Raw genomic sequence first — 14,867 nt, 5'->3', positions numbered from 1 at the left:
TTACTAGACGCTCGGCTGTCTCCGTTAATATCCGACAAGCAAGAGAGCCCCTCTCTGCTTGTCGCAGATTTACGGAGACGGTCGAGCGTCTGGTTCACGGAACGAGACTATATTAACTCTGGCTGTTGGGAAGTATCTTATATGACGTCAAGGTGCATGTGACGTTGTGAGACATTGCTATTATGACGTCATCATAGTATGACGTCATGGTAACGTTAAAATAATATGTTTATGTTCAAATCAGTCTAGATAAACCAGTCAAAGCGTTCAGATGTGTTTTCGTTTCTTTCTGACTCAAAGACCACTATACAATCGCGACATTTTGGTGCCGTGACCAAACGGAGAGATGACTTCTAAACTTAGAGCAGTTCGTTCAGGACAAAGAAGTGCTGTAACAAGACTTTTGAGAAAATTGGAAGAATCCTTTTTGAGGAAAACAATACAGAGGATATAGAGACTATAGTATCAACACTAATGGAGAAGCAAGAAATTCTTAGGAATCTAGATGACAGAATTCTAGAAGATACAGTTGAAGAGGATGTGGAAAAGGAAATCCTTGAGGCAGATGAGTACAAATTTAATATAGAGTCAAAAATTAAGAAAACCAAAAAACATCTCTTAGTACAAGGATCAACTTTAAATGCAACTGCCAGCAGTTACCAGTATTTGGATCACAATGAAAATCTTCAAATCGAAGAGAATGCTCATTCGACGCATGATTTTTCTCAAAATTCATGTGTTCAGCAGACCGTTACATGCCTCAATTTGAATCCAAACTCCAATAGTGGTACTCACTCAGCATACTTCCATAAGTTACCGAAACTCAATCTACCAATTTTTGAGGGAAATCTTTTTGAATGGCAAACATTTTGGGATTGTTACAATACAAGTATCCAGAGAAACAACACTTTATCTGATGTAGAAAAATTTAGCTACCTTCGGTCATTGTTGTGTGGAGAAGCACTTCGCGTTATCTCAGGATTTAGTTTGACCAAAACAAACTACAGACAGGCTATAGATGTCTTATTTGAAAGATATGGCCAAAATCATAAAATCGTCAATGCGCACATACAGGCTCTTATCAACATACAACTACCTAAGTCTAATCCTGATTGTTTGAGAATTTTTTATGACAAGATGGAGTGCTGCATTAGAGGTTTGGAGTCCTTGGGCACTGACGAAACCACGTATGGGACGATTCTAACTACCATGTTTTACAACAAGCTCCCAGCAGACATTCGGAAGAACATTACTCGGGACAAAGGAGATGACAACTGGGATTTAAACTCATTGAGGAGAGCAATAAAGAAGGAACTTTGCGTTCAGGGTGCTGGAAATGCTAGCAATACAAGATCTAACCAAGAATCACAGGAGTTCATACCAACAGCTAACTTTGTTACAGGAGCAAACCATAAGAAAACTATCAAGCAAGGAACTACGGTAAAGCAATGCTTGTTTTGTAATGGAAAACACTCGCCAACGGATTGCCATGTCATCACTGATTATGAAGGAAGGATATCAATCGTCAAACAGAAGAAAGTCTGCTTTAATTGCTTTGGAAAACACAAAGTAAGCGAATGTCAGTCGCATTTCAAGTGTAGGAATTGCAAAAAGCTTCATCATACTAGTATTTGCGGCAATTTTCAATTCCCACGAAGTACTTCAGAGAGAGCTGTTAATTCCGAGAGCACACAATTCAAACAGCCACATCAACGAGAGCAGTCATTCCAGCTTCACTCTTTATCACATGTTAGAGCCAACACTGAAGTGCTGCTAAAAACTGCTGTGACACCAATTTGGTATAGAAATCACGAAGTCCACTGCAATGTATTGCTAGATGAAGGAGCTCAAAACTCATTTATAACTGAGGAGTTAGCACAGAAACTTGACATAAAATCAACGGGATCCATCACTCTAAAGATTTCAGCATTTGGAGACAAGAATAGTGAAGTGCGTAACCTCGAGAAAGCTAAAGTTCAACTAGAAACACAAACCGGAGAGAAAATTCCAATGGAGGTCATCATCATTCCAACAATAGCAGCTCCAATCTTCAACAGATTACGTGTCAATATCAAGGAACTCTCATACCTAAAGTGATTGAAATTGGCACACCCAGTCAGCACAGATGAGCAGTTCCATATTTCAATGCTAATTGGTGCAGACTACAATTGGAGCATAGTAGGAGACAGAATCATCATAGGAAATGGACCCACGGCGGTCGAATCAAAGGTTGGATATCTTATATCTGGACCTATCCGCTCATCTGGAAAACAGCATTCAGGGATGTTCCATATTTTGGCAGATCATAAAGTGGAAGAGGTTGACCTGGAAAAATTCTGGAAAATTGAATCCATGGGAATTGATGATCAGAGTGAAGAGATAAAAGGCAAGGAGAATCTCTTAAATTATGCTGCTACATCAATCGATAAAGAGGATGGTCATTATGTTGCTAAAATCCCCTGGAAAGAAAACTCTCCCTGCTTACCTACAAACTACGAGATTGTGAAAAGAAGAACAGAAAATGTTATTCAGAGATAAGCAAAGGATCCAAAAATGTTAAAGCTGTACAGTGAGATAATACAGGATCAAGCAAACAAAGGATTTACTTTGAAAGTTGAAGATCCAGAAAATTCAGAAAATAGAGTCCATTATATCCCTCATCACCCTGTGAAAAAGGACAGCACTACAACTCCAATTAGAATTGTGTACGATTGTAGCTGCAAGGACAAAACTGGACATGTTAGTCTAAACGACTGCATTGAGCCATACTCCCCTATGATGAATGACATCACGTCAATATTGACCAGATTCAGACTGAACAATTTTGCATTAACAGCAGATATTGAAAAGGCCTTCCTTCAAATTGATCTTCACCAGAAAGACCGTGATGCGACACGATTCCTTTGGCTTAGTGATCCCAGTAATGCATCGAGTCCATTGACAACTTACCGCTTTCGATCTGTCCTGTTTGGGGCAACTTGTTCACCTTTTATCCTCAGCGCTACTCTGATGAAACATTTTCAAGAGAATGCAAATGAAATTTCATCTCTTCTTGAACAAAATCTCTATGTTGACAATGTTCTAGCCAGCTTCCAGAGTGAGGAAACAGCTATGAAATTCTACAAAGAATCAAGAACCTTACTTGCAGCAGGAGGTTTTAATCTTCGTTCCTGGAGCTCCAACAGTGAGATGTTACAAAACTTATCTAAAGCAGAAAAAACAGCGGATGAAGACTCTGTCGTGAAAGTTCTTGGAATGAAATGGAATCCACAAGAAGATACTCCTCAATATGCAAAGAATGATACTGGACAAAAGAAGGATCGTGTGACTACAAAGCGAGAAGTATTGAGAGAAACATCAAAGGTGTTTGATCCACTTGGATTATTAAGTCCTATTTCTGTGAAGGCGAAGATTTTCATGCAAGAGTTATGGAAAACTAATTTGAAATGGGATGAAAAACTGCTTAAGTCTATGCAGACTACATGGAGAGAAATCTCATCCGAATTTTGTGTTGCATTGGACATCAGAATAAACAGAAATAACAGTTCATCAATTGATTGTAGTTGTGATTCATTGCACGTTTTCTCCGATGCAAGTCAGCAAGCATATGGTGCATGTGTCTATTTGTTATCAAAGAACAAGATAACATAACTTATGGCCAAAAATCGAGTGACACATCAAGCAGATCACACTTCCAAGACTAGAACTCATGGGAGCGCTTATTGGAGCAAGATTGGGATAACATGTAAAAGAAGTAACTGGAGTTAACAAAATCTACTTTTGGTGTGACAGTCAAATTGCACTTCACTGGATCATTTCACAGAAAACGCCAAACAGATTTGTAGCAAACCGAGTAAATGAAATTAGGGAGATCAGCGAATCTTCAACATGGCAGTATTGTCCAACATACTGTAATCCTGCTGACTATCTCACACGAGGAATTGCCATCAAGAAATTCAAAGAGGATACCCTCTGGTGGAATGGCCCAGAATGGTTAATGGAACCCAATAAATGGCCTGTATGGGATGGACCAACAAAGGCAATACTATGTTCCACAAACACAGAAGAAGAGAGTGAGTCATCAAACGAAGGTGCAAGATACAGCAGACATCAAGACTGAAAGTATACAGTCAATACAAAAACTTGAAGATAAGAGTTCACTCATGAAGTTGGTCAGAGTTCTTGCATACATAAGAAGATTCATTCACAACTGCAGACATTCTAGTGAAAAGAGAGCAGGATTTCTCAGTAAACAAGAGTTAGGTGAAGTTATTAGACTGCTCATACAAGATGTACAGAGAACAGAGTTTACAAAAGAAATAGAATATCTGAAACATCAATCTGGAAGGAAACCAACATTGATCCAGCAACTGAAACTGTTCCTCGATAACGAAGGATTTTTAAGGTGTGGAGGAAGAATTCACAATGCCCCACTGATGGATAAAACAAAATTTCCATACCTTCTTCCAACATATCATCGATTGACGCATCTTATTGTTGTTGATACACACAACAAACATGCCCATGCCAGTTTGAATTCAACAATTACCTTACTCCATGAACAATATTGGATACCGAGGATTCGACAACGTGTGAAAGGAATTCGTAGAGGATGTATCAGCTGTAAAAAAGTCATTGGAAAGTCTTATCAAGCTCCAGAACCCCCTCCTCTTCCAAAGGACCGTCTACAGATGAAACCTCCATTTACCGTGACAGGCATAGATTTTGCAGGACCCCTTTATGTCAAGGATAAATTGGGAGAAGACTCTAAAGCATATATATGCCTTTTCACCTGTGCCTCAACTCGAGCCTTACACCTAGAGCTAGTACCAAACCTAACACAAAGCTCATTTCTTCTTGCATTCAGAAGATTTATTAGTAGAAGATCACTGCCTAGCATCATGATCTCAGATAATGCAACAACCTTTCAATCTGCATCCAAGGAAATCATCACATGCAGAAAACGTACATCAAAAACTTGCTGAATATGGAGTACAATGGAAATTCATTCCAAGTCGAGCTCCATGGTATGGTGGATGGTGGGAGAGACTCATTGGATTGACAAAGACTTCCTTACTGAAAGTTCTTGGACGCTCAAAGATAAATATGGAGACTCTTCACACCGTAGTAACAGAAATAGAAGCGATGCTGAATGACAGACCACTGACATATTTCAACAGATCCAGAGGATTTGCAGCCACTTACACCATCTCAGTTGCTGTATGGAAGATTGACATCTCTACCCTATTTTGATGAAGAGGATACCAAAAATCATTCTCCATTAAATCACGAGAAAGCTAATGAATTAATGAAACAACAAATTCAGCTCCTACAAAACTTCTGGAACAGATGGAAGATGGAATATCTTACTTCTCTGAGACAATATCATCGCAGAACAGGAACATGTAATAAGATCAAAATTGGAGATTTCGTCCAAGTCCATGATGATTTCACAAAACGTATCAACTGGAAAATTGCTCTAGTGGTGGACCTCACAACTGGCAGAGATGGACTCACAAGATCCGCACTTTTACGTCTCAGCAACGGAACCATAACAACCGTCCCATTATAAAGTTATATCCCTTGGAAGTTTGCGAATCAGAGCCAGACCTGAGGAAAAGTCAAAGACTTTCTAATTAATTTTTCAAACACAACGCGAACCTATTGTGAACTTTTAATTTTTGTAAATTGTGATTTTGTACATTTTGCGGCCCGGAGTATGTTGGGAAATATCTTATATGACGTCAAGGTGCATGTGACGTTGTGAGACATTGCTATTATGACGTTATCATAGTATGACGTCATGGTAACGTTAAAATAATATGTTTATGTTCAAATCAATCTAGATAAACCAGTCAAAGCGTTCAGACGTGTTTTCGTTTCTTTCTGACTCAAAGACCACTAAACAATCGCGACACTGGCGTAGGAATACATGAGACTACAAAAATATCTAAATTGTTTGTAGTATAAAAACTTTGACTATTTTCAAAGTGTTTGTAGATAAGTTTCCTTGAAAAACAATGCTTCAGCATACATTACATCGAATTTTTTTTATTTTCAAGAACTTAGTCTTGTCAGCGGTGATGAGTTGTGCTGAGGTCTAAACACTGTTTCACTTTCGGTTTGCCAGAGTAACTGCATAGGAGAGTTGATTGAAATTAACTCCCAAAAAAAGAGCGGATCGAGGATCTGATTTTAATCAGGAGCCGGTTGTATCAACGGTTCATTAAATTCAATGTGTTATTATAGTCTGTCCCAAGATATTTTTGCCGCATATTTTCTTAGATTATTCAATATTTATAAATACCTCTTGGTTCAGACGATGTTCATTCAATAGTATGAAAAAATCCCAAGATTTCCCTTTTGAAACGCCCCCTCTAGCTTGTCGGGTATCAGTACACGGCTAAAAATAAAGGGTCTACGAGGTTTTTCCATTGCCAAGGAGATGAAGACGCCCGGATGATAACGTTGAAAAATTGCGCGAGGGGTCCCGAGTATTTCCGAATGGAGAAAAGATGTCAACATTCCCCATTATAAATCTCCGTAGGAAATCTGTTTTCGTTCCTGTGAATTTTTACGAGGGAAAAATGATAATGTGTGAATGAAGTTATCTTGGGAATTTTCCCTTTCATCGATTTTAATTGCACTTCAGTCACAGGTATGTGTATTTTTATTAAAAATCGTTCAAATATGCAGCAAAAATATCTTGGGACAGACTATAAGTAGAAACAGGGGGAAAAATTTTGATACCAGCGAGATTCAGCTACTTGCTGACTTGGTTGAAAAAAAAATCGACAAAATTAACAGCAAGTTTACGAATACGATCACTAACGAAAAGAAGAAGAAAGTATGGGAAAATATCACGTCACAGATTAGGCTAATGCTTTAGGAATTGCAAATCGATCGATTAAAGAAATAAAAACAAAGTGGACAAATATGCACCAGACTGCAAAAAAAGAGGTCAGTAGCAACAAACTGTCCCAGATAAAGACGGGTGGTGGCCCTTGCGCCAAACCACTATCGGTAGTGAGTGAGAAGATCGTTGATCTCTACAAAGACTCGCCTACATTTAATGGGTTGTCTGGGTTTGAAACGCAATCCACTGGTAAGTAAAACCAGACTCATTATTGAAATAAAATTTAAATGAATATTTTTTTCTTTTTTCCAAGCGCATTAACAAAGTCGTAACTACCACCAGTATATAAATAACGTTATTGTATTTTGTGTATATATATGTGTATCTCATTAAAGCAGTAAAATGAAGCAGCTATGGATGGTCTTTTCATCACTAACAATACAGTACATGTAACTGCGTAAACACATACATTCTCAATTACTATAAATGAAAATGACTCAAATATCACACATCAGATTTTTGTTTGATATCACTGAATTCAAATGAAAAACGAGTTTTCTCCCTTTGTTAAAAATTTGTTTACAGCAGTAGACGCCCGATAATATAATTCCATGTCACCTGTATGTTGAATAATAATCACTTACCCCGTCAAAATCATTTAAGGAACCTCCACAAGTCACTGTGTATCCTTATTCAACCATTAATATCCATTCATTCAATAATCAATCCACATCCGATCCGAACATGTTGAACAACATTCATTCATGCAATCACAAAATGACGTCACGTATGACAGTGCCACCTTGTGATTAAAAGTAATTGTGGTGGATATCAAGGAGCGGATTTTAACAAGATTTTAATGAAATATAAACATATGAAATTTAAGAGCAAATGGGTTAAATAACCCATGGCCGAAATTTTTGAAATGAGAAAAAAAATCATTTGATGCATTCAGGTTAAGTTAGTAACAGTAGTTTAAAAGACAGTTTTGAACCTCATTATGATGTATTTTTTTTTAAATATGCAAAAAACGACAACCATTTGAAAAAATAATAATAATAAATTCATTAACATTACAGACGAAAGCAACATAGAGGTGATTGGCTCCCCCACTACTGTGTCAATTTTGACGGAATTGCTGATTCCAAGTGTTCAAGAAAGTGGAGACCAGGTCCCCGAAGAATTTTGTGAGCACGCGCAAAACGACGAGAGTCTTACCACTACCGAAGCAACAGGAAAACCTTCTTCAAGTACAGTCACAACTGCGACGACTTGTATGGAGTCAAGCATGTAATTATAATAATTTTCGACATTATACTTTGTCTCCATCTACATGATTTTGTTTACACACTTTTCAAAAATAAACATTTATATGTATTATAGGTCAAGAAATGTAGGAAATAGTGGTCGGCGTAAGAGGATTAGACCTGAAGATGTGACACAAATGCAGTACGCCGTATTGGTAGAGCAACAACGGAAATTACGGGAACAAACGACGTTCTACATGCTTATGAACAAGAAGCTACGACAGGAGTTGGAAATGCCTTCCGAGGACTAGTAAACGAAATAAAAAGGATCAACAATTAATAAACTAATATAAAAATATAAAGTGTCTCTATATTTTTTTTGTTCATATTATTGTGATAAAAAAAAAACTCTTGGTAATTTTGATCAAAAAATAATTCTCTGATTGTTATAAAAACATAACAATGTAAAAGATTATTCTGACATTTAATTTCATAAATTAGAACTTAGATCTGCTAACTGCTGTGCTCCATATAATTTTACCGATCGATGTAACCCGCATATTGACACAATTTCGATATTTATAAATTATATGAATACCCATACAATATACGAACAAATCGGAATAACTTTGGGTAGCATTCAAACTTCACACACCCATTTACAGCAAAAGGGGAAAATGTGGTTTCTTAAAAATAATGCATTGTGATATAATTTCTGATGTTCTTCCCATCTTCGGGTCCATTGTACTGTCCTTGGATATTCCCATCGATGTCCACGTCTTGGCCTTCATCTACATTTGGTTCCCGAAATAGAATAGCCAGGTTATGAAGTACTGCGCACGCTCCTACAAGTACACAACAGATACGTTCATTCTATCTATACTTAAAACTTGAAAATGCAGATCAATTTGGGAAATACAAATTAACTTGTTCCCAAGTCCATCAATACATGTACATTGCCTTTAGATTTGTACGGTACCTATGACTGTACAGACTCTCTCCGGTGTCATCCGAATTTCAGCATGGAGAACGTGAAATCGTCTCTTCCACCAACCAAAGGCACGTTCTATAGTTACCCTGGTTCTGGAGTGGGCCGAGTTAAACCGTTCTTGGGCCGGAGTCGATGGTCTTAGATACGGAGTCATTAGGTAAGGTTTACACGCGTAGCCGCTGTCACCAAGAACAACCCCGTCGTTAATCGAGTGAAACTTCTCCTCAATTGTTTGTCGAATGCCTGACATACGAAATACATGACTGTCATGTGTACTTCCGGGCCATCTAGCAACAATGTTGGTGAATCTGCCTACAAAAGAAAATACACTTTCAAGAAAGTTAAATGTCATGCAAAGTAAAAATGAAGAACGTAGATTTCAAAATCTCCCCCCCCCCCTCTCTCTCTCTCTCTCTCTGTGTCTCTCTCTCTCTCTCTCACACACACACACCCACCCACCTGTATAATCACAGATGGCTTGTACATTAATTGAGTGGAAGCCTTTTCTGTTTACAAATGCAGGTTCATTTTGAGATGGCGCTTGATTTCGTACGTGGGTGCCATCTATGCACCCTATAACACCAGGAAAGCCAGCTAGTTTGAAGAATTCGCTTTTGATGATGGGAAGTTCGTCATCAGCTGGCCATTTGATAAAACGGGGAGCCAAGGAACTTAAGGCTTGGGACACCTTACGGACTGCCCTGGAAACAGTAGTCTTGTCCACTCCCACTGTGTCTCCGACGACTTCAAGAAAACTCCCACTAGCGTAATATCGCAAAGAAATGAGGAGCTAAAATTGAAATATGTAAACTCTAGAGAACTGTGTGGGTTTTTTTAACTGTTCAAAATATTTATTGCTGTTTGCATTCAGTTATTTCATACTGGGATAAGAGAAGTGAGGTTTGGGATAAATATAGCCGTACATATATGTTGCATCTCGTTTCACGGTACACTTACGTGGCTATTTGTAAGTCTGGTATCCTTAATTTTAATCAACTCTCCTATGCAGTTACTCAGACAAACCGAAAGTGAAACAGTGTTTGGACCTCAGCACAAATCATCGCTGCTGACAAGACTTAGTTTTTGAAAATAATTGATAAATTCGATGTAATGTATGCTAAAGCATTGTTTTTCAAGGAAACTTATTTATAATACCTTGAAAATAGTCAGATTTTAAATGAAATGAACAATTTAGATATTTTTGTAGTCGTATGTATTCCTACGCCAGAGTTAAATATAGCCTCGTTCAACTCGACGTTTGGCTGTCTCCGTAAATCTCCGACAAGCAGAGAATCTCTCTTGCTTGTCGGAGATTTATTCAATTACAAATTAGAAACTACATGTACTTGTCATGCAAAATAACATATCATTGATTTTAAAATAAATAAACATCGAAAAAATCAACTCCCGTCAGTTCTTCAGTACTTTGTTTATTATTCTATCTTTTTGAATTTAAAAGATGCAACTTTATTAAATGAAAATCTTTCTAAATTCTAGGTACCATATCACTCAATAAATTAACATATATTTATCAAATTTTGGTTGACTATTAGATATGCCTTACTGTAGTATTGTAATATTAAAAACGGGGGAAAAATTGACCAAAATCATGACCTTACCCCTTTAATAAATTTCTATAAGTAGTAAAAGTAGTATTTGGCAAAAAAAAACCCCCGTAAAACTACATGTATTCAGAAATGACAATAAATAACAACAATATTGCATAAGTTAAAATTCTTTCAAGTCTGCAGATACGTGTTTTATATATTATTTAAATGTTTAACATTTCACAACAAATTATATATTGTAAAAATTACATTAAAAAATATTTACATTTTCCAGTGTCTCTACGTTTCGATTTTGTACTATAAAAGCCAAAACTTCAGATAACGTATATAATTGAGGGGCAAGCGGGGTTTGGTTATTTATATTTTATACTTAATCGAGCAATGGCATAAAATTATATAAATATAAGTATTAATTAGGAATCATTCTTTGAGTATATAATTATGAGGTGATAATTTTGGTGGGGGCATGATCAATAAAACCCTTTGTTGGATTTGATCACGCCCCGACCAAAATTATCACCTCATAATACTTAAAGAATGATTTCCTATTCCTAAATTAATTATATAACCGGTAGGCTTAATAAAAAACCGGCAAATCTTCGTTCTTAGCATCTGTCATTTTGATCATTTATACAAAGGTGGATAACTCTAATAATTCGGTGTCACTTTTTTTTGTAAACAAAATCAAAGTGTAAATTGATAAAGGCAAGTAGGAATATTTGAAGAATAAAAATGCACAGTTCCACTTTTTGTGTGACAAGTAAAATCAATATTCTTCAGTATCAGCTATAAAAATTTTAGCATCCGCCACCAAAATGACGACATATGTGACGTAATCAAGTTAAACAAATGGGAGCTAGCCCTTGTTGTTGCTTGACAGAGGCCTTCTTCTTCTCTTCTTCTTCTTCTTCCAATAAAGTGCAGGACTCCTTGGAGTATAATCGCACTTCGGCTTGTGCTCGGTGTGACAACAAGTGCATGTATATACAGTGCAGGTGAGATTAAAACCCGATAAAAGTTGGTGGTGCTCTAACGTAGACTGCATGCCAGGACCTCCTGTCGGAATTCATCCAGGGAGGTACTGTCCACTGCTCTCTGTGGCAAGTTGTTCCAGATCCTGATACTATCTGGGAAGAAGGAATGCTTATATAATAAGGTCCTAGCATAGGGAATCAGGAATCTGTTTGTGTGGCCTCTGGCTGAAGTCATCATTGGGTGTAACTCAGTTGTTGGAATAGCTACTAGTCCATGCACTATCCTGTACATCATTATAGCTTTGTTCCTGGCTCGACGTTCTTCCAAGGATGTCCACTGGAGAATTTCAAGCATTGATGTTACACTGCTAGTTTGTGAGTAGTTGTTCATCACAAATCGAGCCGATCGTCGTTGTACTGCCTCCAGTTTCTGGATGTTAAGGGCTGTGTGTGGGTCCCACACAGTACATGCATACTCCACTAAGGGTCTTACCAGTGTTGTATAGCATGCTGCCTTGGTTATACGTAGGCAGTGCTGCAAGTTGCGTTGAATGAAAGCTCTGGTGGAATTTGCTTTCTTCGTGATGTTATGAATGTGTTCGTTCCATCTGAGGTTCTTGTGGATGGTAACCCCGAGGTATTTGGCAGAGTCCACGACTTCTAACCTGTGTCCACGGATGTTGTAAGAGTTGGTCACAGGTTTTCGTTTGTTGGTGACTCTCAGCAGTTGGCATTTGCTGGGGTGGAACTCCATCTGCCAGTCTGTTTCCCACTGTAGTAAACTATTGAGATCTTCTTGTAGTTTAATAGTGTCTGTGTTGGTACAGATATTACGATAGAGTACGCAATCATCAGCGAAAAGTCTAACATTGGATTGATGGACATATTCTGGGAGGTCATTTATGAAGAGGAGGAACATCAGCGGGCCAAGAACGCTCCCTTGAGGGACTCCTGACTGGACGGGGGCATTGTTGGAGCTCTTCCCATCAACTATTACTCCCTGGTTCCTTCCACTGAGGAAGTCCCTAATCCATTGGAGTGTGGACCCTCTTACTCCGTAATACATTGCCTTGTATAGTAATCGCTCGTGGGGGACCTTATCGAAGGCTTTGGAGAAGTCCAAAAGGATAAGGTCCGTCTGTTTCCCGAGATCCATACTCTTGGCTAGGTCCTGGACTGTCAGGATCAATTGGGACTCGCATGATCTGTTCTTTCGAAATCCATGCTGGGCATCAGTGAGAAGTCCATGTTTTACCAGATGTTTGGAGATGCTACTGCATATTATGTGTTCTAGGATCTTGCATATGACTACTGTGAGAGAAACAGGTCTGTAGTTGGCAGCTTTACACTTTTCTCCTTTTTTAAAGATTGGAACTACATTTGCCTCTTTCCAGTCTGATGGTAATTTTCCTTGTGTAATGGAAGCCTGAAAGAATGTTGTAAAAATTGGAGCTAAATTTTCTGCTTGTTCTTTAATAAGTCGAGTTGGTATTTCATCTGGGCCACTTGCTTTATGGATGTTTAAGTTACGTAGCAGTTTACACACTCCGTTCTCTGTCACTGTGATGTTATCCATGGCAGGGTGTGGACTTGGCCCTTTATCTGGAATGGTACTTACATCTTCGTCACTGCCATTGGCAAACAGTATATGCAGAGGCAAAGTAAGTTTTTTTGGTCAGTGGTGTACCTGTAACTCTGTAGAGAGAGCTTGTGATCTCTTCGTTTTGGGGCCGATGATTGGGTCAATCATATCCACAATTTGCTTTATGGATTCTTTACTGAAGCGATATCTCCGACGAATTTCCTCGTCACACATATTGTCAATAGAAAAACGTTCGCGAAAAACTCTGTCGGCTCTTCTTCGCCCTAATTGATTAAACATCACGTTGGTCGCCATTGTTACTTAGCGTTATTAAGCGTTAATGAAGCCCTATTGGCATCATTAAAATGTGAGAATTTAATGAAGTTTTAATGAACCGATTCGTTCATTAAAACTTTGATACAACGGAAATTAATGACTCATATAATATATGGAGTTTAATAATGCTTTAATAAACCATTAAATATTGATACAACCGGCTCCAGATTGATAAAGAAAACATTACTAAGGTCTTCCGTTTCCAGCGGAGGACCTTATTGTTTTCGTACTGTTTCTTATTATTTTTTTCTCTCCAAATTTTGTGCACGAGATTTCTCGAAATCTATTCGACCGATCTCAACCATCTTTTCACAGATGTTTGGGCGTGATCTAAACTTCATACGTTTTTCTTAATTTTTTCGTAGTCACTTCCGGTACCGAATTGTCGGCCATTTTGTAATTTTTGACGACTCATTTTGTGCAGCTATAATCTCGGATACCATAAGAGATATGAATATGAAATTTTCAGGATAGGTAGACTTTAGGTTTAAGTTGTGCAGCATGAGGTTGTTTAATGCCTGTTGCGCCATTTCTTGGAGCTTGTCTGGGCACGAAAATTGGGTACGAATTTTCATTCAAAATTTTCACACGTTTTGATTTATATCTTTTTATCAGTTGATATTTTGTTAAAACATATATAACAAATGTGGTAGAGAATTAAAAGTTCTTTCCAACAAAATCAAGAAAAAGGGGCTGGCCCCTTAAATTAGGGGCCAGGGCACTCTCAAACTCTATTACAAATAACTTAAAAAAGATAAAGATTTTGTAATGCATTATAGAAGCAAAGTTGTTGATCGTACCAATATTTATTAGAAAAAATCATTGCCACGCCCATTTATTAAGTAATTAGGGATTTTTAGGGGCGAAAGTACTTAAACTTTGACGCAATATATCTAGAGAAGTAAACATATTTTGTTAGACATCATAGAAGAGAAAATGTTTAAATTTATGATTTACATGTAAATCGATTCCACTTATCAAAACACGAATTTTTGCCCCCATTAAGGATCTAAAGGGCTGGCCCCTAAAATATTCAATCATTTGTATCTAAAAAATGATCAACAATTTTAGATGGGTGTAAGAACAAAAAACGTTAGTATTCTTAAGACCTTTTCAAAGAAATCAAGAAAAAGGGGCTGGCCCCCCTTTTTTTGAGAGGGGGGGGCAAGAGACTCGTAAAATCTATTACAAATTACATAAAAACGATTAAGATTTCGTAATGCATTATAGAGGCAAAGTTGTTGATCGTAACAATATCTATCTGGAAAACTCATTGCCACACCCATTTATTACGTAATTAGGGTGTGTGTGTG

The 14,867-nt window shown here is 37.7% G+C and overlaps 2 protein-coding genes across 2 annotated transcripts; both read left to right on the top strand.

The window, feature by feature from the left end:
- The first annotated feature begins 2,145 nt into the window (after positions 1-2,145).
- Positions 2,146-2,538, top strand: LOC136276385 (uncharacterized). The gene has a single exon (XM_066088277.1). The coding sequence runs from the start codon at positions 2,146-2,148 to the stop codon at positions 2,536-2,538; it is 393 nt and encodes a 130-aa protein (XP_065944349.1).
- A 4,291-nt stretch (positions 2,539-6,829) lies between these two features.
- Positions 6,830-8,465, top strand: LOC136276559 (uncharacterized). The gene is made up of 3 exons (XM_066088887.1): positions 6,830-7,105; positions 7,936-8,146; positions 8,240-8,465. Exons 1-3 carry the CDS (start codon positions 6,937-6,939, stop codon positions 8,412-8,414), a joined length of 555 nt encoding a protein of 184 aa, XP_065944959.1. The 5' UTR covers positions 6,830-6,936; the 3' UTR covers positions 8,415-8,465.
- Positions 8,466-14,867: the final 6,402 nt, after the last annotated feature.

The sequence above is a fragment of the Magallana gigas genome, chromosome 6 (genome assembly GCF_963853765.1).
Source record: "Magallana gigas chromosome 6, xbMagGiga1.1, whole genome shotgun sequence".
NCBI classification, from domain to species: Eukaryota; Metazoa; Mollusca; class Bivalvia; order Ostreida; family Ostreidae; genus Magallana; species Magallana gigas.
This window is presented reverse-complemented; position numbering and strand designations above follow the sequence as displayed.